The 27488-nt window shown below is 38.1% G+C and overlaps 1 protein-coding gene across 1 annotated transcript; it reads left to right on the top strand.

Moving 5' to 3' along the window:
* On the top strand, nt 1–27022 carry TBC1D15 (TBC1 domain family member 15). The gene is made up of 17 exons (XM_015855801.1): nt 1–129; nt 7726–7824; nt 8053–8127; nt 8812–8950; nt 10928–11138; nt 14313–14415; nt 15317–15514; nt 16681–16809; nt 18457–18560; nt 18833–18927; nt 20386–20502; nt 22121–22221; nt 22921–23020; nt 23369–23466; nt 24308–24424; nt 24965–25051; nt 25679–27022. The coding sequence occupies exons 1-17, from the start codon at nt 106–108 to the stop codon at nt 25883–25885; spliced, it is 2004 nt and encodes a 667-aa protein (XP_015711287.1). The 5' UTR covers nt 1–105; the 3' UTR covers nt 25886–27022.
* The last annotated feature ends 466 nt before the right edge of the window (nt 27023–27488 follow it).

The raw sequence follows: 27488 nt of genomic DNA on the forward strand, positions 1-27488 counted from the left end.
CCCCCTTTTGCGCATGCACCGCCCGCCTTGGGGCCGCCGGGTGTTGTTGTGGGTCAGCGTGGAAGCACGTGAAGAGCGCAACGTCATCATAAACACTCCGACAACATGGCGGCGCCTCCGAGCGGCAAGGTAATGAGCGCTGCCGAGGGAATAAAGCCCCCTCCTCTATCAGAGGCCGAGGGGTGGGGGAGCTGCAGGGTCTCTGTGTAGCTCCGGGGGCTTTTTGTCTCTGTGAGGCGTATTGGGTTCCTGTCACGGCCGCCTGGGCCTGGTGGTGCCGGGAGGCCGCGGGCTCTGCTCCGGGCGGGCCGCTGTGTGGCACTCGGGTTCTCCCGGCCTGTGTGTGCCCGCCCGCTTTGCTCACAGCGCCGTTCCGAAATGCAGAGAGGTTTGGGGATGAAGCCGAGGGCTGGGATGAGCTCGGGTGTCCTCTCTGCCCTTAAGTCCTCAGGGGAAGGCTTTGCCAGGGAAATGGGTGTCTTCCCCCTGCGGAAAGGTTGTTTGGTCGGGCAGCTTTACCGTATCCTCTCTTACAGCTCAGAAATCACCTTTACTGCTGTTAGGCATTCAAGTTCTAGTGTAGCTGATCTGGGATGACCTCCTGGCTGTTTCCTGATACACCAGTTTAGTGGGTTATGTGAAAGAATATGTACTGCTGTGTTTCTTATCCACTCAATCCTGGAAGTGAAGTAGATAGTTTTCATTCATGGCTTTAATGCTGGGATCCTCACCTTATTAAAGAGCATCTTCCCCAAAAGTCTGAAAATTAAATCTTGAGATCATCCTAGTTGTTAAAATCCAGCTTAAATGGTAGTTTATCTGATGCCTGCTGTCGTTTTGCATTGTTTTTCACATCAGTTTTTATCAAGAACTTAGCAAAGTTTGTTTCTAAAGGCAGCTCTATTATCACAGTTATCAGTAATATTGCTGGGGGGTTTGCTTGTGAATGTAGTGTGTATTTGTTGTTCATTTAACTCAAAGTCAGTTTGCCCAAATTTGTGCAGGTCTCTGTGTTGTTGCAGTTACTCCGTGCTTGCGGTTATATAGAATTACCCAGACTGGAAAATACCTTGAAGATCTTCAAGTCCAACCACAGCCTAACCAGTACCCTAACTCTAACAACCCTCTGCTAAATCATATCCCTGAGCACCACATCCAAACGGCTCCTAAACACAGCCAGTGATGGCGATTCAACCACCTCCCTGGGGAGCCTATTCCAGTACTTTAATACCCTTTCTGTAAAGAAGTGCTTCCTAACATCCAACCTAAACTTACCTTGGCGCAACTTGAAGCCATTTCCCCTCATCCTGTCACTTGTCACCAGTGAGAAGAGACCTGCCCCACTCTCACTGTAAGCACCTTTTAGGTACTGGAAGAGAGCAATAAGGTCTCCCCTCAGCCTCCTTTTCCCCAGACTAAACAGCCCCAGCTCCCTCAGCCTCTCCTCATAGGGCTGGTTCTCCAAGCCCTTCACAAGCCTCGTTGCCCTTCTCTGGACCTGCTCCAGTACCTCCATGTCTTTCCTGTACTGAGGTGTCCAAAAATGTTAACACCGCTTCTGATTCAGCTTTCTGCCTGTTCTTCATTCTGTTTAATTATGGTATCTCGCTAAAGTAAGAGCTCTTGAAACAGGGAACAAAATGATAGTTGTGTTTTCTAAAAGTTCACAAAATAGTTGACGTGCACAGATTCATCCTTCTGGAGGCCTCGCCACCTGTGTGTTGCACTTCTGCTTGCTTGGATGCTGTACTCCTTTGATCACTAAGTGATTTGGTTTAGAAAGATGGAAGAAAGCACAAAGAAAGGTGCTGGGTTACTATTTCATTAGTTTATGGAAGGCACTGGGTCACAGGTTCCTTCTGCAGGTGGCAGCAGGATTCTAAATGGCCTCACAAACTCATTAAACTTCACTGCAGGTGGAATAAACACTGTGTAACTTGGTATTCTCACGTAGGGCTTTCTGCATTTTGGTGTGTTTCTAAATGATGAGGGTCCTAAATCAATTCTGCTTTTCCTTCTGGCTGGGCAGTGTTTTAATGATGATACCTCAGGTGAGAGATGTTTGGGAGAGTAGCAGGTATGATCTTGTGGAGTGCTTTAGGCTCATTTGGCAGAGCTCCTTACTCACTAACACAAAAGTAATTCATTTTATTGTGTAAATAATTTTATACACAGAGTGTATATTGTGATATACTAAAGAGCTGTGTTAGCCTTGGCTCAGATTTCATGAATCATAGAATCATAGAATGGCCTGGGTTGAAAAGGACCACAGTGATCATTGAGTTTCAACCCCTGCTGTGTGCAGGGCTGCCAACCACCACACCAGGCTGCCCAGAGCCACATCCAGCCTGGCCTTGAATGCCTCCAGGGATGGGGCATCCACAACCTCCTTGGGCAACCTGTTCCAATGTGTTACCACCCTCTGAGTGAAAAAAGTCCTCCTAAAAGATATGAAATCTTCCCTCAGCAAATCATATCAGAATAAGGCTTTTATTTTTACCCCGTGTTCTTTCCCCTTCTGTCATGGCTTTTTCTTTTCTGTTAAATTTTGTATCCCAGATATTACTAATAGCAGTGGATTCACAACTTTATTTCATACTATCTGCTGTTTTTTGTTTGTTTGGTTTTTTGCAGTTCTGTGGTTTCTATTTCATACATTAATGTGGTATGATGTGTAGTTACCTCATGCAACTGTATGTACTGCTTTCCTTTAGATTCCTTTTTGTTCCTTCTTTTTTACCGTGGAGGCTTTTTTAGTGTTTTTCTCGCTACAGTTAACACAGTTCCAGGAAACTTAATGCTGTTGAATGTCAGTAAGGTCTTTCATTTTCTGAGCTTTTGGCTTTAATCATGAAAACAGGTGCATCATCTCCTTTTGTTGCTTATTTTCCTGACTTAAGAGAGCTTTCTGGACCAACTCTCACCCCTATAATGGAAAATGGCTTCAGAAAATGAGGTAGAAAGTTGTTTGTGGGGAGGAGTACAAATGTAGCCTGTCAGCATATAGGCTATTATTTCAGCTGTTCTAAAGACAGTAATGATTTTTGGTTTATGTTCTAGGAGTTGAGTCTATCTTCAGCATATGGGCTGTTAGATCTTTCTCAAATTACCAGCTGACGCATGGGCTGTCAGAGAAGTTATTTGTCATTTGCTTGTGTCCTTGCTCTTCAAGTTAAAGCTTGATCTAAGTTCCGATATTTGCCCAGCGTAGTTTTAGAAGTGTTAGAGTAGCAATGTAGGTATTACCAAACAGCAATGTAAATGCTGTACGGTGTGTATCTGATGTCATTGAGATCTTTTCATAGCAAGGATCAACAGAGATCTACAGCCCTGTCATGCTGTAAAGCAGGGTGCTTCTCTTATGATATATGGTTCCCATTGTTGCAAGCTTTCTCACATGAATATTTGTATTTTGCTTTCATTTCCCTGCTTGGAAACTGGTTGTAAGAGTTTTTTATATATCTAAGACTGGCAGGGTGAGAAATTTTACTGTCTTAGGAAACAGGTTGAGCCATAGACTTAGCAAACAAGATGTACAAGGAAAACTTTATCCACCTGGTAAACTCAGATATCTTCTTAGATATCTTCTTTGGAGCAAAAGATGATGTTGGTCAATTGACATGAGCTTGATGCTTTGCAGAGTACTCAGAAATGGTGGTGTCTGGTGACTGGCAGTGGACTGATGTTGCAGTGCCCAGCGATGTGCCTGTTGATGGCTGAGCAATATTAATAAGCCCTGGAGAAGGCTCAGCTGGTACAAAGAGGGAGCTGGAAATAAAAGCAGTATGATGCAAATTTGTAAATTGAGATCTATTTTTTTCTAACTTAAAGACCGGCTCTGAACTATGGCATTAGATTTTATTGATAGAAGTTAGAACAGCTGCTGACTACATTGTATTTATTTTATTGGCTTGTGGTGACTTCCTTTCTGTGTTGCATCTTTTATTATTTCCCTTCTGTAAAAAGGTACCCTCTATAATAGCATCTGTAGAATAAGATGCTGATCAGCTGCTCTGTCTGTTGTTAATGCTTGCGGGCAGACCCATTTTTCCTTAATTTGTAGCCTGTAGAGCATTCAGACTTCTACTCAATGGCTTTCTTGTGAGCATGTTTGCTTGCTGCTTCAGCTGTTGAATCCATGATGAGATCTTTTACCTGATGTTATGAGGCAAAAAATAGAGAAAAGTTGTGGATTTGTGCAGTGCCACAATATCAGTGATCCGAGGTGGCTGGTTCACTCTGTAAGTGCCGTGTCTCTAATGAGCTGGATGATGCCTTGGAAGAGTGATTAAGGCCCTGCTTTGGAATTTCTGGCAGGAAAGGAAATTGTGTGTAAGGATATGGGAACGAAGTGTGAAGTACATAAAAGACAGAGCTAACAAGGTTGTGGCACAGCCTCTCCACTTTCTCAAACATCCTGTGTTGGACAAGTTGCTGGTGTATGACAGAGAGGTGAAAGAGGGAGTGTAAGGTGTCAGCAGCGAGTGCATGGTAGCATAGAGTCACAGAGTAGTTTGTGTTGGAAGGTGCCTTAAAAGACTATCCAGTTCCAACCTTGCCTGCCATGGGCAGGGCTGCCACCCACTGGATCAGGCTGCCCAGTTCCCCATCCAGCCTGGCCTTGAACACCTCCAGGGATGATGGGGCATCCACAGCTTCTCTGGGTAACCTGTGCCGATGGCTCACCACCTTCTGAGTGGTGAAAAGTTTTTGTGTACTTTGTGTACACACAAAGTAAAAACTTTTTCCTATATCTAACTTAAAAATATCCTCTTCTTGGTTAAAGCCAATATCCCTTGTCTTATCACTGCACTCCTTGCTAAAGTGTACCCCTTCGTCTTTCCTGTAAACCACCTTTAGGTGCTGGAGGGCTGCAATGAGGTCTCCCTTGAGATGTCTTCAAGCTGAACAAGCCATAGATGAGATGCTCCAGCCTTCTCATCATCTCTCATGGCTTCCTTCAGACTCACTGAGCAACTGTCTTTTTTGTTAAGGGAAACAATTCTTTCCCTCACCCTGCTGTTTGCCCCTCTTTTGATGCAGCCCAGAGTATGATCGGCTTCTGATCTGCAAATGCACACTGCTGGCTCATATCAATTAGTGTTGTCCAGCACAGACAGGATGGGTATTAATGGTTAAGACAGGCAGGACCACCTGTTCTGTTTAGCACTTCTGTTGCCTACACCTCTTTGGGTGCAGTGTTGTAAGTCTCTCACCAGCTGGTTGCACAGAACCATAAATTGTCATCAAATGAGCAGAGTTTAATCTAAAACATTTGTTTGTGGTCTAGCATGTATTGTAATTGTTGATATGTTATGGTGAAGGCCTTCTTATGTATATCTTTGACAGCAAAATGCAACAAGCATTACCTATTGACTCCTTCTGTTTTATAGGTCTGGTGGAAAACAGCCATTGTGCAGCTTGCCTGAGTTTTGTGCTGTGGTTGCCTTGTTTTTACAGCCCCTCTGTTAGTTTAGTTGGTAGAATGGCCACTGTCTCGGCATGGCACGGAGTTGATAATGACTGACTGGAATGAATGGTGAATGCCATATCTTTCTTCAAATTAGATACCTTGTTGTGTCTTCTGTGCTACCATATGTGCGAGACTCAAGCTTGTTTCTTCAGTGTTTTGTTGGATTATAAAAAAACAGCTTCTTAAGCTGGGATGTGTTCAGTATTTGATAACAGAAGTAGTAAATACAAGATTAGATTTGTCAGAATAAAGCCTGACAACTCAGCCTCAAGGTGTGGTGTTTTTTGATGGGGGGGGGTAATGGTAGGAATCAAGCAAACTGCACTGTGGGAAGGGCTCTGTTTTACAGACATCCTCTGAACTTCTGGGCAGGTTCCAAGTTCTTCGATTTCACTGTGTGTTATGCAGAGCAATGTAGAATCTTCCAGGTGTGTGATTACTGTCACGTCAGATGGTGTTAATGGATGAAAAAGAATGTGAACGTTAATAATTAAACTGGTAGCTGTAGGGTTGTTGTGATAGCATGGAATAACTAGTAAAATATGGAGGTGTCATTTATTATACTTAGTGAAATTACACAGAAATGCACATCTACCAGAATAACTCCAGAGCAGAGTTTTGTATGGAACAGCTGTCCCAGTGATTGATCTCTTTGGTTCATACTTCTAATTGCGGTGTCAGATCAGGTCCAAATACTGGAAGGTACAATTTAAATATCATCTAAAGTTCATAGAATCACAGAATGGCTTAGGTTGAAAAGGACCACAATGATCATCAAGTTTTAACCCCCCTGCTATGTGCAGGGTCACCAACCACCAGACCAGGCTGCCCAGAGCCACATCCAGCCTGGCCTTGAATGCCTCCAGGGATGGGGCATCCACAACCTCCTTGGGCAACCTGTGCCAGTGCTCTGTGTGAATAACTTCCTCCTAATATCTAACCTAAACCTCCCCTGTCTCAGTAGTGGTGTTTAAACAGAGACTGAATTTCAGAGCAGGTGTTTGTTAGAAATAGGAGGATCTTATTTGATTATTATTATTTAGTAGAAAAAAGGAAAACCTATAATAGAGGAAAGAAAAGAAGATTTCTAGTCTTTGGAAGTGAACTCAATAGTATTGCCATTAGTCCTTCAAGGAGTTTAGACTAAGTGACCTCATCAGCTCCTACGAGCAACATTTCTGTGATTAAATCTGACACTATCATTTTTCCTTCTGTAAAGTGAGGAGAAACTTGAGAAATAAGTATACAATGGAAAGAGCAAGTAAACAGAATTTTATTGCTATTTTTAAGCTCTGTATTTTGTAGCCAGCAAGTTTGCACACCTGAACTTTTGGCTTACTGGCCTGGCTGCAAATGTGATGGTTTTAAAACTCTGATGAATTAGTGTGTTCAGAAACAGATATCGATATTGTAGCACTAAAGAAACATACGTTCTCTCACTGAGTAGTTAAGAAATTATTTTATTTTGCCTTAAGGAATATGCATTTCTTAGGGCAGCATTTGCTGCTTAGTTTGAAAAAACAAATATAATCACAGGAAATTACTGCACAATCTTATCTTGGTGTATTAGGGACTTTTAGCTCTGGAAGACCTGTTTAAAAAGGGCTTGTTTACATTCTTTATAGAGCTCTGGTATGCAGTGTAGCTTAGAAGAACCTGCTGGATTTTGGTAGAGAAGAACTGTTGGTTTTTTATTTTTATTTTTTAAAAAGCATCATCAGAATTGTATGAGGGTTGTTGCCTGCGGATGTGAAGTTAGGTGGGCATTGCATCATCCTGTGCACCTCTCTTATCTGACCTGCGTATTCCAGCACTGAAATGGAACCTTTGCTACTCACCCTGAGTGTAGGGCTGTTTTTGGTTTAAGTTTAGGTTATCAGTTCAATGTGGCTAAATAGCAAATGGGGGAAAGGTGAGCCATGTAAGAAAGTCTTCTAATATTTTAAATGCTGTTTAGTGCTTTTATATGAACCTCTGTCTGCTAGTTTAAGAAATAAAAACAACTGGCTATTGAATGCATTCTTGTGACTTTCTGACAAAGTGATAATAGCTGCTCTATTGGTTAGAGAATAAATCTAATCAGTTCTAGTTTCTGTTGTTTCTTGATATATGTGAGAATCTTAGAAGGGGAGGAAAAAAAAAAGAAGATGAAAATGTAAGAAGCTTCAGGTGTTCACTTCAATTTCTGTAGGTGGATCAAAATGATAATGGATAATGATCTGTCTCCTATTCCATTCTATTCTTTGTTTTAGGTTTTATATGAGCAAGATGGAGTGTTCATTCATCCGTCCTGTGGAAAAAATGATGATCAGGATAACTACATATCAGGAGTACTACGTGTTATAGAGAAGGTATTTGTACAGTACAGCTGTAGAAGCCTCTTACATTGATTGGCCAAGCTATTGTGTTTGAGAAGTCTTAAATATTTTCTTCAGTATTGGATTTCATTAATGAATGAGCACTGCATTTTTTTTTGACATCTGCATAATTTATATATAGTATAAGTTGTCCCTGAATCATACTTTGTGTAAATAGGGGGATGTGTAATTTGTTATACAGATTTATTGTTTGTATTGCAGGAAAATGAAGTTATAGTAGACTGGAGGCCACAGGATGATACTTTGGATACTTCTAATATCCTCTGTGCAGGAAAGGTATGTTTGTTAGTTATGAATGCTCTTCATTCTGTTTTTCTAGAGATTTGATTTTTGTGGGAACTTATGGGTTGGTGACCTCATAACTGGAGGTAAAATCTGTGTACATGACTGTCGTTGGTGTTAATAGCTATATGTGGGAATATCTGTGCAGACTATGGCCTGGTCTGGGTTGTGGGGGTGTGTGTTTTATGTGTATACATAAAATAAAGGGAGAACTGTCTGAGTAACAAAGACCAAATGAGCATAAGCAAATCACAGTCACCAATCTCCCTGCATCTATTTTGTTGGATGGTGGTGATTCATTCTCATAATTAGACTCTAAACAGAGAGACGCTGTTCTAATGTGAAATATTTGAAGTCTGTTGAAGTTCTAAGATCCAGTGGTTAAGCTGTGTTGAAAGGATGTGATAAAGCAGGAAGATGAAAGTTTTATGTTTAAATCAAGTTTTGTGTTGGTGTAGTCTGTGAAAGAGGCTTGAATATTTTAGCACCATGTTGAATTTAAGTAAAACCTTTTTTCTTCTTAGTTCTTCTCATAAATAGAAATTTCCTGCGTTGTGTGTTACAAACTTAACACCAAAAATTCTTTTTATCTGTGAAAATGAAGTTTCTCTTTCTTCTGCTTGTTGAATCTGGGAATCTTCTCTTTTGCTTTTATTGATGGCTGCTGTCTTTGCTTAGGATTCCAGTTCTGTGGTAGAGTGGACTCCAGCTCCCAAAGAAAAGTCCTCCCGAGGAGCAGACCGTCCAAACAATTATGAAGCAGAATGGGACATGGTCACCACTGTCTCTTTTAAAAAGAAGCCCCATTCAAATGGAGGTACTTCAAAAATAAGTGAACTTTTTCTTTCTTCTGACTTGTAATTGAAGAATTGTCTTCATAATCCATTAATAATGGATTTCAGTTGGAATTGAAAAGATGGGCTCATTTGTGGCAAGAGGTGAATTGAATGAGTGTGGAAAAGCAATTCAGCAAGTAATACCTGCTTTCTGCTTCCAGTCCAATTTCTTCTCTGAATTAGTAGAGAAGTATATAGAAAATAATTGGTAAATCTAACTGTGTGTGGTTAGGAAGTTTAAATGGCCTGACAGTTTTGTCTGCGTTTCTGTGATTCTCCTAGAATCACAGAATCGTAGAACTGATGATCTTTTAAGGTCTTTTTCAACCTGAGCAAGTCCAACCACATCCCAACCATACAACCCTCTGCTAAATCATGTCCCTGAGCACCACATCTAAATGGTTTTTAAACACATCTAGGGATGGTGACTCAACCACCTTCCTGGGGAGCCTATTCCAGTGCTTAACAATCCTTTCTGTAAAGCAGTTTTTTCTGATATCCAGCATAAACGTACTTTGGCACAACTTGAGGCCATTTCCTCTCATCCTGTCACCATTGAGAAGAGACCAGCCCCGCTCTCACTGTAAGCACCTTTCAGGTACTGGAAGAGAGCAATAAGGTCTCCCCTCAGCCTCCTTTTACCCCAGACTAAGCAGCCCCTGTTCCTTCAGTCGCTCCTATGGGATTTGAACAAAATGTATTATTAGAGAGGAAAAAAAAAAAAAAAAGTAGTTTACTATTCAAATGTTCTTCAGTGTTGGAACAGCAGGGGGGCATGGAACGGATAGTTATGTTGATACTTGAAAATGTTATGTTCATACTTAGAAAACCTATTTTGTCTGATGAATGTACTTTGGGAAAATAATTTCGTAGCTACATTATTGTTATCTCAGTAGGTATGTCATTTAAAAAAAAAAATCATAGCTTTTTCCTCTGATTCATCACCATATTTTTCTTTATAATTCTTATTTCTTTGTGTTTATCGGCCTGGAACTGCAGACCTTTGTGGTTGTTTTTCCATTTCTGTGGTAGTTTTAAATAGTGCTGGCTGTCATATGTATCATTTATGAGTATAGGGTTTGGACTTCAAACTGTGAACGTTTTGGGGTAAAGTGCAATCCTAGCTTATACAAATTGGTGTTTGAAAAGAGCTTCCAAGGTGATACAGGGCTAAATCTGTCAGGCATAGAATGTTTTATTATGCTGTTGGTTTGTATTGGTTTTTTTTTCCTTAATTTTTAAGAGGCAGAGTCCATCTTGATGCAAAGTAAGTGTCAGTGAGTCCTGTTGACTTAGATTATATATTTGTTATTACTTCTTTATTTCTGATGGCTGTTATTTGATGGTAGTGGGATGGAGTATGTGCCAGTGTCTCTATAGGCAGGCTGGCTCTTTCCAGTTTCCTAGTGGAATAACACTGAATCCCTTTATTTGAATGTGTTACCCTCTTGCGCAGATTCATATAGTAAGGGAGGAAATAGCTTTTTAATTCCATCTCCCTTTTATTGGTTGCAGCCTGACAAGGCATGTGCATGGTGTGCAGCATATGCTATGCAGTATATACAGTATTATACAGGATTATACGGTATTACTATGTATATTACATCTAGTTCGAATGAGCAGTGTTACCTTATGAAGGTGCTGGTGGGATTTACAATGTTGCTACAGTTTTGTATTGCAGATGTACATTACTCCTGGATCATTTTAATACACTGTTGGCAGATCTTAAAGGAAGTGGTCTGATGGAACTGGTTACTTCAGAAGTTTGTACAAGATGAGAAAACACTACGAGAAATGGCTGTAATAGTTATAGTACATGTATATTTATCAGAACTAATGCTGGGTTTTTGTTTACTGTGGGTTATTTGGCTTGTTTAGAGGAACAGGGACAGATAATAGATTTGTAGTTGCTAATACTGAAAGCCAAACTAAAATCACATGATAATTTTGTTTTTAAGGTGCTACAAATCACACAAATGGAGAAAGCACGTGGTCGTTCCTGTTCAGTTTGACAGATCTGAAATCAATCAAGCAAAACAAAGAAGGAATGGGATGGTCTTATTTGGTCTTCTGTCTGAAGGATGACGTGAAGCTTCCAGCTCTACACTTTCATCATGGAGACAGCAAGCTTTTTATTAAATGCCTTGAAAATCATGTGGTGCTGAGAGAGTAAGTATCAGACCATCTTATTCTGATTTAAAATTTGGATTGTTGGTTTACTTATTTGATTCTTCAGTGAGTTTCAGATTAATGCTTTTGGATGTATTTTATGATCCCTTTTTTTGTTAGTACAATCAATTTGCAAGGTGTCTACAACTGTAATTTTATGTACTGAATATATGGGCTGAAGTTTTAAATTGCGAATTGTTTAATAAACCACTTCAGAATTTGCTGAGGCTTCATCATGCCTCAGTAGCTCCCTCTAGTGGATTCAGAGGCTTCTCCTGAACATTCAGATGATGTAAAGTTAAGTCTTTCGTGAGCAGCTACTTGGGATAACTTGTGTTTAAAATTTGAGACCTACTTCTACAAGGAAAATATCTGAATATTGCCATTGGTATGGGATCCAGTGAGCATATGAGATACAGTACTATCAATTAAATCACTTGATATGTAAATATTTTGCCACAGAACTCAATTCTGTAATTTCTTTCTATGTGGGATATATATTACATTTGGTCTTTATTCTTCAAACTGGTTTTTGGAGTGTAAATGTAGTTAGACTTTATCATGATGTTAAATACTTGAATTTTGTGCTATATTTATATAGTTTTATCTATAGGCTTTTTACCCAAATAGAAGTCTTTCTGTTGGGCATGGCATAGATGTATAATAAAATGTTTTACTATCATCGTTTAATCACAAAGATAATATAAAAAGACAACAGGGTAAGTGAGACTAGGCAGAGCATTAAGAAACAAGACATTTCATCTATGTAATATACACTGTGTTTTATTAGCATTACTCACAACACGTTCTGATGAAAGACATGAAAGCAGATAATGAAATGGCTTTGAGAATCGTTATAGAGGGCCCTTCTCATGATGGGAACGTTGAGAATGTCAGAGTTGCATTCAGTGAGTCGGTAAAGCTGGGGCCTAAGTATTATTGTTATGCTAAGTGCAAGCCAATAGGAGATGAGTGTTGTATAGTCATTGAACTGATCTGCAAAAGGATGTGTGAGGATGTGGTGGCCAAGTTTGTGATAAGTAGTCAACTGCTTAGAGAAGGTGATATGGTCAGTGTTGGTAGCATTGTCTGCAAGCCTTTAAAGAAAGATATCTGTGAAGACCGAAGCAGGAGGGTGGTAGGGAGACAAGGTGAAGAGATAGTTTAGAATATTCTTCATACACTTGGAAGCTAGGAAACCCTGAGTGACAGCTTCAGTTAGTTCCAATTCTGTAGAGTCATGTGCAACAAATAATTGTAAGCCACATTGCTACATAAAATTGATGTATTGGTGAGTAATTGAATGGAGGTGAAACAGGTAAGGATTTTGGTTCCTATTTCAAACACTGTCTCTTTCAGATAGTCAGTGGTGAATAGTTGGCCACTTAACCGTTCTTGCTTTATTTCACCCAGTAGATGCTTAGTTCTTGTCCTTTGTAGCCTCTTGTCAGGTGGTGTGGATGTTCCTGCAGCAAGAGTACAAAACATTTCCTCTCAGATTGGAGAGGAAACTGTGTGTATAGAGGCTTCCATTTCCTCAGATCTGTTCTTAAAAGGCTTGTGCAGTGTGATCCAGCAGCTGAATGCACAGGAGAGTTCAGGAGTGCTTAATGGATAGCGTTTCCTGGTAAGGGAAGGTAGGGAAGCTTGAGGTGATATCTGAGCATTTGGAATGTGCAGAGCTGCACAGTATTTCTGTGTGAGACTGTACTGTGTGATGCAGGCTGGAAAAGCAGATACTTTAGGAAATTAGTATGTAGTTTGAGAACTATGATGAAGCTATGAAAATTAAATTTGCATGAAGTCAAGCATTGAGCTGAACAGGAACTTCCAGTTTTAGTTAGAATACTTCTATTTTCCTCTTCCTTTTAAGGTCTATTTTTGGCACCAAAGTCTTCTCTGTGGTCTATCCATGTATTACTTTTTTCTTTCTTTTGTAATAAAATAATACATTAAGTAACTTGTGGAGATGACAAACCATTCTTTGTACATATGTCAATCCAGCTACTTATGCTGGATAAATACATAGAGTATCTAAGCACACAGCCCCCCTCATAGGGAAAGATGTTTTCTGGATTGCTTAAGGAAGTAAGCAGCAACGCAATTACTTGTTATTCCAACTTTTCTATCTATGTAGGTATCAGGTACCGAAGTTAAGACAGAATTTTAATCAAGTTTCTAATTCATAAGTGTGTTTTAAGCATTAGCCAAGTAGCCGCCCATACTGAACAGGCTGTCCAGAGCAAATGTTTAATTACAATGGAAGCATCGTACAAAGATATTTGTTCTTTTAGTTAAGAAAAACATGGTATGTCACTCAGCCTTTGCCCCATGCAGCTTTTTTAGTAAAAGCCAGTTGAGCTTCATTAACTTTTGCTGCCTTAGATCTTTGGCTGTGGTGTCTGGTTGTTTCAAAATGAGATCTCTTGTTGGATTTCATATCCGACAGCGTTCTGTCATGTTGGAATTGAAGACAGATAAGGCTTATTAGAAAGTTCTTATCTTTGATTTTAATAACATGGTAGATGATGCAGGTATTAATAAAAATAAAAGTAATTTCTTTTCGAAAACTAGAAATAGTGAATTTAAACTTTGGGAAAGAGTGATATAGTTAGGTGTTTTATAAATGCAGGTCTGTGCAGTGGGTTAGGATTAGGCTGCAAAGAGCTTAGCATTCTCCAGCCTGGCTACTAACTCCAAGGCTTGAACATCGGGTTGGCTTCTGAACTGTTGTCGCTGCTTTAGTACATTGAGCTGTAAGTGACGTGAGTTCTTTTCACACACAGTTATGTTAAAGGTGTTGCAGTGTATGTGTTGAGTTTGACTATCTCCAAGGATTTCCTTTCCTGTCATCTTTTTTTGTCCACTCTCAAATATAGAAAATATTTACTCTGAAAGTTGGCATCCTCATGTAATTTCTCATTACAGCATAGTAATCTTTTGTAAAGGTACAGAATATAACTCGGGATGAATGATGTAATCTCATTTAAAAAAAGAAAGTCCTGTTTTCTAAAGTGTTAGCATATGGAGTCTTGCCAATAGTGATCTTTCATCAGACTTGTTTTCCTTGCACAAAACCTGAACTGTGACTTTTAAAACCTGTAAATGTTCTAAAATGTTTTCAAGAAAAACAGGTGGTGCTCACAGAAACCCCGTGCTTTAATTTTATCGCAGATCTCCACAAGATAAACTCATTCTTCTTGTGAACTCTCAGAACAAGTCTCTGTCTCAATCATTTGAAAATCTCCTAGATGAACCATCATATGGCTTACTGCAGGTATGTATTGTTTGTTTGTTTGTATTTGGAAGGAGTTTATTAAAAGAAAAATGCCAGCCTTTTTATATCACAAAAATCTCCTTAGTCATTGCCATTCTAAGACCATTAATTGTATCCTAAAACACATGCTTACAGGTAAGCTGTTTAGTATGCTACTTGTTTCTTAATCTCCCTGTTTAAAACCTAAACAAGTTACTTTTTCATGCAACCGTGTACATCTGGGTACAGATAGTTTTAGAAGTGGACAAGAAATTTCTGAACTTTCCTTGACCAAATATTCTCTTGGTGGTTTCAAAGAGAGGCTGGTGATACAGCAGCAAAGAGCGCAGTATTGCTTAAAAGTTTTCCTTTTTTTCCTTAAAACTGTTTATCACTTGGTGGAGTTTATGGCCTTGTAAGGATCAGCAGCAAAATTTCTGGAGATTGAATGAGGCCAGAATTCTGACCTACTGACTCATTTAATTTATGGAATCTTCAGAAGTGCATTAGTTTCTGGACTTAGTTGTCATATAAAAGTTTTCTATGAGATTGCTAGCAGAGTACTTGAACTTTCAAGGTACAATATGATGTAAAGGTAGACAAGCTTAGGCAGAAAAATGATATTTTGTGGCATTAATCACAGGAAAGTAAGCACCAAGTCTGATCTGATTGTATACGTAGGTCAGATTTACTCAGCATACTGCTATCTAATCTTTCAGTTCAATCAGTAGTATTATTTTAATACTTAGGATCTCAACTTTTTGAATCGTGCAATGAATGTACTGTCTGAAATTACACATGAAACTCTAATAACTTTGAATCTTACTATGTTCTACTTGCTGTTTTTATCTCCTTTAAGCACGAGAATTCTAAATAAGGTGAGACTTTTCATAATTTGCTTGTTTTCCTTGTTATAACACAGAAATGGAAGAAAGATCCATACACGGTAACAATGGGAAGGTTTTCCAAAGTCACAAACTATATTTTTGATAGCTTCCGATTAAGTGACCCTTCAACTCAAAGGCGACCACCCTCAGAAATGGCAGACTTCCTCAATGATGCTATTCCAGGGTTGAAGATAAATCAGCAGGAGGAACCAGGATTTGAAGTCATTACACGAGTGAGTGTAATTATGACACAGATGTATTGATTTATTTTTTTTTATGCATGTATTTGAAGGAATTGTAGGACTTGAAGTTTGGTGAGTTGTGCTGCTTACCCTTGGCAGTTGTGACGTGATCTGTCTTGTCATTCATTGACGAGTAAAATCATCATGAGCCTCTTCTGGAATATGTCATGATTATGCCTGCAAATACAGATTTTTGCTTTTAAAACAAAAATGATCGTGATTGTTGAAGTGGGAATTATTTTTATCATATGGAATATTGAAATTCCCTTCAAACTGAACTCTCATTTCATGCTTAACGTTTCCTCAATGGCTAGTTATTAAGTAAAATAGGGGTATGCGGACTAATAAATAACTTATGTGGCTAATAACTGTTACATTCCAGTTTGTTTTAAGAGGTTTAAGGAGATAGATTGTGAAGATTTTAAAAAAATATATAAATTAAATTGGATAATCAGTGTTCACTGTCTGTAAATGTATGGATTTATATATCACTTGAACCAAAACTAGAATGAAGTTATAGTTGAATCAGGACTCACTTTAGGCTTCTTTTGTCATCTTTTAGAGATGAGTGGAAAATACATCTTTGTAAATGCTTCTGATTACTATTAATGGAGCTCATATGTTTTTAAACTATTGTGAATACTATTTATCCTTGAGGTTAGAATGTTTTTAATAGCTTAGCATCCTTGAACCTGAGTTCATTCTTCAGTTCTCTCTTTAGATGCTCTAGTGTATGTTAAGAGTGGGCTTTTGAAGTGAAACTCCCTTCTGTCTTTGTTGGCTGCTCTTGCACCTACCTATTGCATTTCTAGTTGTTTAGAGGATTCAGTCCATGGGACTAACCTGAAAGTAGTTTGCAGGTGTTGGTAGAGATGGAAGGCTATGTCAAACGCATCCTCTTCCAAAATATGTAATACCAGCTTGGGTAGTCAGGTCCTCAGCACGCTGCGTCTTGCTCTTTCTGCCTGCATTGCTCCCTGCTCCCTAATGTAGACATACTAAGTCTAAGGATCTAAGGCTAACTCAAATATGAGCATGAGAAAATATAGTTGGACTCAATATGAGGATCTAACAAGCTTAGTAGTATTTGTGTGATTGTTCAAAAAATGTTGAAGCATTTAATTGGGATTTGTATAACACCTTTATGTTTGTTACAGCTCGATCTAGGAGAACAGCCTGAAGTTAGTAGAAGAGAACCTGTGTCAGTTGAAGAATGGGCTAAAAATATGGATTCTGAAGGAAGAATTTTGAATGTAGACTACATAAAGCAGTCAATATTCAAAGGGGTAATCTGTTTTTCTAAAGTCCTTTTTTCCCCTTTCCAAACTATAGTTATGCTGGTTTTGTTATCCTTGTAATGCTTCATGCAGGACTTTGGGCGTGAGCTATTCAGTATTGTTGGAGTGTTAGACTATCAGGTTTATTCTTTTCTTCTTAAGGATGTTTTCTCATCCATGAAAAGCTTCCTTCTTTGCTGGGCAGTTTACCTGGATTTGTCCCTTAGTACTAAACACTGGCCGATATTTATTATTTAATTGCAAAATTGAGACCACTGAATGTGATTTCAGTTGCATCGATGCAAGTTTTATAAATTTTTATTATATGCTGTAACTATTCTACCTGATGTTACTTCAGCATTGGATTGTTTTCCTTTTATTTTGTGGGAATCCTACTGCCTTAATTCTTTCTTTCTAAACTTGTTGATGCATGTTGATAAAAATGCAGTCTTCTGGGGGTTTAAGCGTGGGTAGAGAATGATAACATTGATATTACAGTTATTAAATTAATTACATACTGAAGAAGGTAGAGCAAGAATGAAAGATTTTTCAGTTTCTGTGCCTGTTCTTTAATATACTTGTGCCTGAGGTGTCCAGGTAAAGGACCCTTGTGCAGTCATGACAATTCCTATGAGCCCTTTTCCCCAGCCACTAATATTTTAATGTCACTTGTGTTTTCCATTGCCAGAGGAGCGAGCGTTCAATGTTATTCGTCTCAATAACAAATACTGGAGATCCATTAAATGGATTAATGGAGATCCGTTTTAAAGACAATGCTGCCCTTAAGTTGTGACATACTGGAAGAGTTCCAGTTACTGCTTGGCTGGAGCACCAAATTCACTGGTTGATGTTAGTTACTGCATCATCTTCCTTGCCTTAATTCAATAGTAAATGGAAAAAATACAGCAAGGCATCAAGCAGTGAGACAGGAGTATGGCCTTGGACTGGTAAACTGTGGATTGGAGTCTTAGGAGTTGGAAAAGTCTCTTTTGATGTATGAGCTAGGATTCAGTTAGTACATTCTTCTCATATAGAAGTGATTACTTAGAAAGATGACTGACAAATAGTGCCCTTCAGTGAACAGTGGTATTTTTGGTTGCTTAAAAGGCTCATCTGCATGTTGGCAGTGTCTTGTTAGATGAAACCATTTGTTTAGAAATGAAAGAAAATGGGAGGTTAGAACTCAAGATGAGCGTGTGGAGACGAAACTTGGCCAGTTGAACAGTATCATGTTCAAATGGAGAGATTTAAAGGTACTGTTTTTGTTTGTTTCTTAGTATCTGTTGTGCCCTTAAGGTGTTTAATTCAAGCAATGATGTAAAAATATTGCAAGAAATGTCATTTGAAAAGCTTTCTATATTCTTAGGGAGGTATCCAATAGTGCTGCAGCTTAGAGCATATGTTAAATTGGTTTTTATTTCAGTCTTTTGATGAATCTAAGCAGTATTGCTGCTTAATCATGCTTAATCTCTGCCTCCTTTACCTTCAAATGTGTTACTTAGCAAATAAAGTTTGGCTGCAGTATAACAAAAAGGAGCTTATGAGTAAGTTTTGTTTCTCTTAAGCTGTTACCTTCAGAAACATTGTATTGCTGTAGGAGTGTTTCCTCACAAAACCCAGTTAATATTTTTGTTAACGTTTCCAATTTTTCCTCAGGGGCTTTGCCATACTCTTAGAAAAGAGGCGTGGAAATTTCTTTTGGGATATTTTCCTTGGAACAGCACTAAAGAAGAGAGAGCAAACTTGCAAAAGAGGAAAACGTGAGTCCAGTTTCAAGTTGCAAACCACATGAACTTGTTTGGTGGTTATTTTTAAGGTGTAACTTGAAAGGTAGCTGTTAAAGATAGTTCAGTGCAGTGAAGCGTTTGACAGATCTTCTTATAAAGATTATTACATTGAAGAGAAAACATTATATTGGCAGGTTGCTGTTACCCAATTCATTCCAGAGAACAAATAGAATACTTAAAATAAAAAGAAATGGAAATGCAATGGTGGAAGTTGTTCTGGTTTCATAATGGTTTTTCTTCTTCAGGGATGAATATTTCAGGATGAAACTGCAGTGGAAGTCTGTCAGTGAGGAGCAGGAAAAACGAAATTCAAGATTAAGGGACTACAGGAGTCTCATAGGTAAATTTGATTTCAGAAACATGCAACTGCATGAACTGAAATCTTTGTAATTCAGCGTGAAATTGAAGAAATGTAAGCTTTTGAGTAGCCTACATGGGATGAGGCACTAAATAACTAACATGTAGCTACTCTCAGAGATGCCTAAATTTTCTTATACACCTAAAACTTTTTCTGAATCAGAGTAATTTGGAGCTTTTACACCAGTGCTGCAGAAGAGCTGGATTTTTTTTGTTTCCCTTACTAAATGAAAATTCTTTTACTTTTTCCTTTGTATTTGAAAATGTCTTAAAATAATGGTGATACAGTAAGAATTTTATACTTGTGCTAAGCGTTAAGAAAGGTCTTGAGCTTTGTATAATGAGTGTGTACTTGTATACATCTTATTAACTGAAAATAACATTCAGTGTTCAAAAATGGCTGAAGTTCTGTTCTAAGTATTTGAAACATAAGTGAGAATATTAAGCTTTTGTAAACTAGATCATAGAATCACAGAATGGCCAGGGATGAAAAGGACCACAGTGATCATCCAGTTTCAACCCCCCTACTATATGCAGGGCCACCAGACCAGGCTTCCCAGAGCCACATCCAGCCTGGCCTTGAATGCCTCCAGGGATGGGGAATCCATGACCTCCCTGGGCAACATGTGCCAGTGCGTCACCACCCTGTGGATGAAAAACTTCCTCCTAATATCTAACCTAAACCTCCCCTGTATCAGTTTAAAACCATTTCTCCTTGTCCTAGCACTATCCACCCTCATAAACAGCCATTCCCCTTACTGTTTATATGCTCCCTTCAAGTACTGGAAGGCCACAGTGAGATCTCCCTGGAGCCTTCTTTTCTCCACTAAAAGCTACGAAATAATCTATTTTAAGTGTTCTTTAAGTGTGCTTTAAGGATAAGAAAAAACAAAACAGGCTTAAGATTTTTCATATTCTACTTTATTTAAGAACATGCTACATATTTGGTGTATTTGAGGCATCACCTTTGTCTAGTGAGAGCAGTGGTTTCTGCTCAACATGAGCTATAAGAAATTGTTACAACGAAGTTCTAATATAGTGAACTATGAGTGTCTTTTTGCTGATGGTGTGGTAACCTTCCTGCTGTGGTTTATGCTGCATCTCTTAAGTATTAATGAATGATATTGCATAGCTAGCTTACATAGCGTTGTTCTTAATCCCTGCAAGTGAAGAAAATTTCTACTGAATAATGATCAGGATTTTTTCCATTTAAAACAAACAAAAGCTTTCAAACTTTTTTTCTAATAAATAATCCTCTTATTTGAGAGATTTTTCTTACTACTCAAGTATTCTTTGAGTCACACAACTGTTGTCTTCAAGACTTCAAAGCTTTGCACCATTGTTTGAGGGAATAAACTGCAGTTTAAAAAAAAATGCCTTATTAGATGCTGACTTTGTATAAAATGTTCTGAAAATGTTCTGAAATCTGGACTGTTTTTAGAGAAAGATGTAAACAGAACAGATAGAACAAATAAGTTCTATGAAGGTGAAGATAATCCAGGATTGATTTTACTCCATGATATTCTGATGACCTATTGCATGTATGACTTCGACTTAGGTAAGTTGTGCTCTTCTGAACCTAATGGCTGTTTTAGTTTTGATGTAAAGCTTTGCTTATGTTAAGATCTGCTAATACAGTTGATTTCATATTGCTTACAGTGCTTCCTTGAAATTCAAGGTTCATATTTTAATAATGTAGGTAACTTTTGCTTTCTCATTCTGCTTCTCATTCTCTCTTACCTTATCTCATATGTGTCTGAATTCATCAGCTGAGGTGGGATTGGGAATTAAGTGTCAGTTTACCTTCACTTCACCTGTACGGTTGTTTTCCTACAGTTGAGGCAGGTTTGCTTTTCAGAGTTTTTACTGGATTTAATAAAAAGGGATAAACCAGCAGCCACTGCCATAATTAAAACCTAACATGCTTAACCAGCTGTTTGTAAACATGACTGTATTTCTGAGTCCTTTAAAAGCTGGTTCTCAGGGTTTTTCCAAAACCATACTTGAGTGTATGCATCTTGCATAGATGGAAAAACACACAGTGCTGTTCTTAAGTCTCAGTATAGGTGAGATATTCCTATTGGGAGTGAATAGGTCTTTCCCGCTGTTTGTCTCTTCTTCATCCCTGGCGTGACATCTGGCTCTTCTGTGCGTATGGGTTACTGGTTCTTCTAAAGAAGAGTGTTGGGATTCTAAAATGTCTGTTTTGTGATGGATTCTGAAGGAAAAAATCAGAACAAATCTTTAATTGCTAATATGTTTGCTGCAGAGCTGTAGATCTTGTCAACTTTGTGCCTTCTGTCAAGCCTGTAAAAAGACTTAATCTTTGGCTTGAAAGAGAAAAGGAAAATTAAAACCAGAAAGTCTTCCTGAACCTGTTGTTGTTGTATGTCTTTCCATACTTCTACCTGCATTAACCTGCAGTAACAAGCATGAAATAAAAGCATATTTACCACCTGGTCTGTTAAAAGCAGTTTTGGTGGCTTAGATTTGTACAGGGAAGGCGGCTTTTGTTTTACAAACAAGTAAGAATAGTGGAAATGCATCATGTGACATCATATGTCCAAGGGTTCTAAGCCACTTAAGTACTGATATAATTCTCATTTTAATATTTCAACAACAGCTACAGAGTCTGGTTAATGCCACAGATCCCCATATGGATAAAGGGGACAGATCAACTGTTCATATAACGTTTTATCAATGTATTTCTCAAGATAAATGATAATGAAACTAGTATTGATCTTTGAAAGACTTTTAAACTGTCTTGTACAGCAGCATTTTCTCTAGACTTATTTTTGCCTATAGTATTAAATGTGCAGTGAATAGATTTTTCTAACCTTTTTGAATTATTTACCTGTTTTCTGTTCTTTGTTCTATTTCACTTCTTGCACCTGCTCCCTATTTTCATGCTCACTAATTCCACTTCTTGTCAGTTGCTCGATTGTAATTACATTATTAAAAAATGTAACTGGCCACACTTGAGTCTAAGTGAGAAATATATTAGACCAACTGCTGATGATAGACATGCACATAATTTAGGTTCCCCTTAGAGATGTTAGCAGTAGCAGTGAGACAACAGGTAAGTTGACTTGAACATCAATTGGTAACACTTGAAAAATGACTGCTTTACTGTTGAGTTTAACTAAATTCCTGCTCGTCTTTCTTTTTCTGTCAAGGTTATGTCCAAGGAATGAGTGACTTGCTTTCACCTGTCTTGTATGTTATGGAGAATGAAGTAGATGCCTTTTGGTGCTTTGTGTCATATATGGATCAAATGGTAAAAATAATTTGCTTTTTCTTGCCTACTTGTATTTAAAAAACAAAAGCTGTGGGTAGCATTTGGAGTTAAGTTTGTGAACTTGTTTGTTTAAAATACTTTTAAAGCAAGGATCCTCTGCTATATTTGAAGTCGATGTGTTTTGTCTCTGAAAGAAATTACAGTGGGTTGATAGTAATCTTTCTGTGTAATATGGATTGATTTGACTACTCAGAAATTCAGAGCCAGAATGCTCAGCTTTACATCTGTCAGGAGTTCTCTAGAAAGATTTTGTCCAGGAGTCTGGAGTTTAGATATCCCATAAACAGAAACTTCTCTGATTTATGCATGTGGTGAAACAATGCATGACCAATACAACAACAACAAAAGAAAAGCTGTCTTTTGTTTTGAGTACCGTGTTTCTGCTTGGCAGCACAGAGTGTAGGCTCATTTAAATTAAAATTATCATTTGTTACATAACAAAGTAAATGAGGGTGATGTTGGATAAGCCTGGTTCACTGCTTAACTTAAACCTTTCTGTAAGAAGCAGACGTTTCATTAATTACAGGTACTGTCCTTTAACTGCTCCACACGCTAAATACCTCAGTGATGAAAATCAGTCGCTAGGATAAAACTTTGTTGTAATTAATCATATATGTAAATCTAAGTTGCCATTATGAGTTGATATAAATGACAGTGTGAATATTTTATTTCATCCAGCATCAGAATTTTGAAGAACAGATGCAGGGTATGAAGACACAACTAATTCAGCTGAGTACTTTGCTTCGTTTACTAGACAGTGGATTTTGCAGTTACTTAGGTAGGTGTGTTACTCATGCACAGTAACTAAAACAATTTACTATGTTCTGTATGCGCTGATATCCTGACCAGTCTTCAGACATATTTCTAAGAGTAATATGATACAGCTACAGGACTTATTTAGAAGATTTCTAAATTAGAAACACCTTTAAGATTTTAGTAATGGCTTTGCATGCGTTGAAAAAGTGGCAGCTTGTTACTGACTTATGCCATTGTCCACCAAGTATCATTGACTTTTGAAGAGGGGCTTCAGTTTTATCAGTTGTATGATTTTGTACCTTTAAAGTCTATTTTTCCCATTGTCTTAACCAAATATGGTATTTATGCAATGTAATGCTCATATTCCTAGAATCTCAAGACTCAGGCTACCTTTATTTTTGCTTCCGATGGCTTCTCATCAGATTTAAAAGGGAATTTAGCTTTCAAGATATTCTTCGACTCTGGGAGGTAAGCAAGGATTTCATCACACCAAATCCAATGGTCTTTTTGGAGCCCTATGAAGTGTCCATCCTTCTGTATGACAGCATAGATCATTCCACAAAGTGATCAATACTCTAATGGGCTAACTTAAAAATCTCTATTGGTGTAAGAGAAGACATATTAGCGTATGTTATGTGTTTCTAGCCGTATCTTGAGATGTTAGGATGGGTTGAGTTGGCTTCTTTTCATAAGGCTTGGATGGGACCTCTCAGATGAGACTCTGAAGTGAGAGTAGTAACTGGAGAGTATCAGTTTACCTTTTTGTTTGTGAAATACATCTTGTGCTGGGAGAAGTGGTATTGGTGTAACACTCATAAATATGGGACCCAGCATGTGCAAAACCAAAAGAATTCTCTTATTCTAAGGTATATTCCATCTAACACACAGCAACAGCATGGAATGGGATATTGGTGAGAACATTCAACCTCTACTGCCGTACCAACACCATTGGCCTTTGAAGTTGTGGGTTGATGTCATAAAACAGGGTGCATTAATTTTAGAGCAACCCTTGTGTGTTTACTACAAGTATTCAGTGTCTTTGCTTAGGAGATAGGGAATGGAGGTATATCTTGTTTTCCTTTTTTTTTTTTTATGAAGGTTTTATGTTACCTTATAGTTGCCACTAACTTGAAGAGAAATTTCAAATGACTGTAGAAATAAGTAGTTTCCTCCAAAACCAGCTTGTTTTTTGTTAAACCATTAAGCTTCAGTGTTTATTGAAGGTTTATTAAAACATTATTATCTAACATTTGCCTGTCTTTTCAGAGGAGGAGTGTAAACATTTCACAAGTTTCTCGTATTCTGACAGGTCATGTGGACAGGATTGCCGTGCCAGAATTTTCACCTTCTCCTCTGTTGCGCTATCTTAGAATCTGAAAAACAGCAAATCATGGAAAAGCAGTATGGCTTTAATGAAATATTAAAGGTACTGAGTTCTTGTGCGTTATTGAACTCCCTGGTGCTAATGCAGTGTCTGTTGTATTTCATGTGGGAGGGGGATGGGGAAGGTAAATACCGTCCTCTGAAGCATTACATTTGAACTGACTGTTTGCCATGCTTTCAGAATGATTTATTGGATGTCTGTGGTTGGTAAGATCATGAGCGTGGAAAATGATTCTCCCTTTTAAGCTGTTGCTTAATATGTTTAATCTTAATTTTTGCTGTGTTTTTTATAATCTTATTTGATATCCCATAGACAGTATGATCTGGGGAGTAACCTGGGAGGGCTGGGTAGTTTGCCAGATATAGAAATATAATGGATTCCTCATACAGGTCTCAGTGATGGAAGCCAGGTATTGCATACATCTTTTAGTGTCCATTGGTCAGTGCAAATAGGCAGTATGTTTAGCACTTCACAGCTTAAGGGGCAGGCCTCTCAGATGATATTTATTCATGCAGTATATTTAACAGTGCAGCACTTTTTATGCAATTTGTTACATTTACTATTTGTGAATGTATTTTTTAGCATATCAATGAACTGTCCATGAAAATTGATGTGGAATATATACTCTGCAAAGCAGAAGCAATTTCTATGCAGATGATGGATTGCAAGGTAATGATATTTTGGACATATCTACTGTGAATAGTTGTGTTAAAACTAAGCAGTTGGCTCTGATTGTACAAGTTGTGAAATAACTTAATGTCTGGCTATGACAAAAGACATGTTGTGCCTGTATAGGCACCTGTATTCCAGAAGTCTTGTAAGCAAGGTTAGTTTTATAGGGAAATACAGTCCACTGATGGAAGGGTGAATTGTGCCCTTTGAGTGTGATTTCTTAACTCACAGAATCGCGGGTTGGGTTGGAAGGGACCTTTAAGATCATCTAGTTGCATAACCTCAGTACGAGTAAATTGATGAGCTTAAGACAGATGAGGTGTAAGTTCCATTGAACTGAAGGAATACCAGATGAGCACCACAATTCACTAGGTAAAAATAATTTCAATAAGATGAAGTGTAATTTTAATAGTTGTATGGACTTTTATTTTGGGGATGAAGATGAATATCATTAATTGGTTACTAAGGCTTTCTTTTGCTGTCTGCTTGAGAAACAGATGCAGAAAATGGTACCATCGCTAAGAGATGTTTGTAATACAGCCAAATTCAGTTGATTGATTGCTTTGGGGAGGGAGAGCTTAAGAATAAAAAAAATAAAATCACTTTTCCCCTTTGCTCTTATAGGAATTGCCTCAAGCAGTCAGTGAGATCCTGGGGATAGAAAGCAGTTCTGTAACACCAGATTCAGATGCTGGTGAGGATGAAAGCGGAACTGTGCTGAGCTGTCCTACATCATTGTATCAGAGTATCTCAACACCTGTAATTGCTGCCAATGGAACAAGAGACAGCACTCAGCAGATGTCTGAGATGCAGAGCTTGGCACCTGCGTAATTGCAGCTGATTAAGTTGAAGAAAGACTATACTGAGCACGTTGTCTCCGAGCACTTGAGAGATGGATATTTAAATTTGGTGTCGATTAAGCTTTAAGGTTGGAAAGAAAATCTGTACTGTAATGCTCTTGCATTAAAGCTTTACAACATGACTCAACTTAACTATTTTTGTAGTTTCTTCTACCAAAATAGCCTTTTGTTTTCAATAACATTCCTTAATATTTTTGTAGCCAAGTGCATTTTCTTTTTTCTGGTGAACTGGAAACGGATGGTGAGCAAAGAGGAATTGGGAAATGATGCTGAGCTTTCGCACGCATTGATCTGAGACGGTGCGAGCTCTTTGATTGGAGCAGATCCGCAGTTGTGCAGCTGAAACTGCGGTACAAAATTGACACGCTGAAGAGATGCCGATATGTTAAAGAGAATTTTGTAAATGAATGGGTTTTCCCTATTTCAAATGTTTACAAAAATACTTCTAAGTATTTGTTGCTGGTTGAATGTAGATTTGAAATGGACATTTTTACTTAGGCAGTTTAATGTCCAAATACTGAATTTTGTGTAACTGGGAGTGGATGAACGGTATATTTTTGCATTAACATATCTTCACTTTATATATGCATATATATATATATATTTACACACATACACTATATACACAGATGTTTGTGAATACTAGAAGAGTAGTCATATTTTCAATATCTGAATAAACCCGACTGTTCATTCATATGAATTGGTCTGACCAAATTAATGCGCAGCTCCAACTCGGGCTCTTTTTCAGAACTCTTTTCTAACTGAAGGTAACTCCTGTGAATACATTCAGTCTTACATTTGAGGTAATTTTGCGATGGTTTCTTGCAGACTTTACTAATGTTTTATCTTTGCTAATATATTAACTGATCAATTAACTACTTACACTGTTTTTATGCCAAGATTATTTGGAGAATTAATAAACAGGTTATTAAAAAGTAAACACAATTAACATTAATGCTTTTCTTTTTTGTATATGCAAAAGGCATTGTGAGTTTATTTCAGGCCGTGCTGATGTCTTTGACGTTATGTGAAATTTAACATAACTGATACAGTGTATTCATTTATTTGGTAACTACTGTACATATTATAAAATAAAAATCAAAGCTAATTTAGTGTTTTTAATTAAATCTTATTTAGAGAAAAATCTAGTTGTCTCTTTGATGGAAGAATGTGAGATAGAGGGGACAGCTCGCAAATCTTAGTCTATTCGCATTGTGCATTCTGTGTAGCAAAATGCAGTGGGAATATCTGCTTCTTACAGTGGTGCATGCCTTTCATCTGGAGCCTCTTGATGGTGGGCATGAAGGAGCTTTCTTCTCTGCAGCATTATTTGTACCATCTAAAGCAAATACAAGCAGTACAAAAGGGCTTTAATGGGTGAATAAAGTTGTTACAACTATCAGAGACCTGATTAAACTTCCCACACTGTTGTGAACAAGCACTGAAGAGCTGAATTGGTATAAGCTTTGTTTTTAATATTGCCTGCGTGCTATCTCTCATCAGTTAATAAGAGAACCTGGTGCGTTAAAAGTCAAGGATTCACAGCTCAGCGTATCCACGGCCTTTCATTTCCT

This window comes from Coturnix japonica, chromosome 1 (genome assembly GCF_001577835.2).
Source record: "Coturnix japonica isolate 7356 chromosome 1, Coturnix japonica 2.1, whole genome shotgun sequence".
Taxonomy (NCBI): Eukaryota; Metazoa; Chordata; class Aves; order Galliformes; family Phasianidae; genus Coturnix; species Coturnix japonica.

Bases quoted from the DNA above. Each gene is read 5' to 3' on its own strand.
- TBC1D15 (XM_015855801.1), top strand. From the start codon at position 106: ATGGCGGCGCCTCCGAGCGGCAAG. The intron at 11,139-14,312 runs GTAAGTATCAGA...ATTTTATCGCAG, and splicing joins AATCATGTGGTGCTGAGAGA to ATCTCCACAAGATAAACTCA. The intron at 16,810-18,456 runs GTAATCTGTTTT...ATTTTTCCTCAG, and splicing joins AGCAGTCAATATTCAAAGGG to GGGCTTTGCCATACTCTTAG.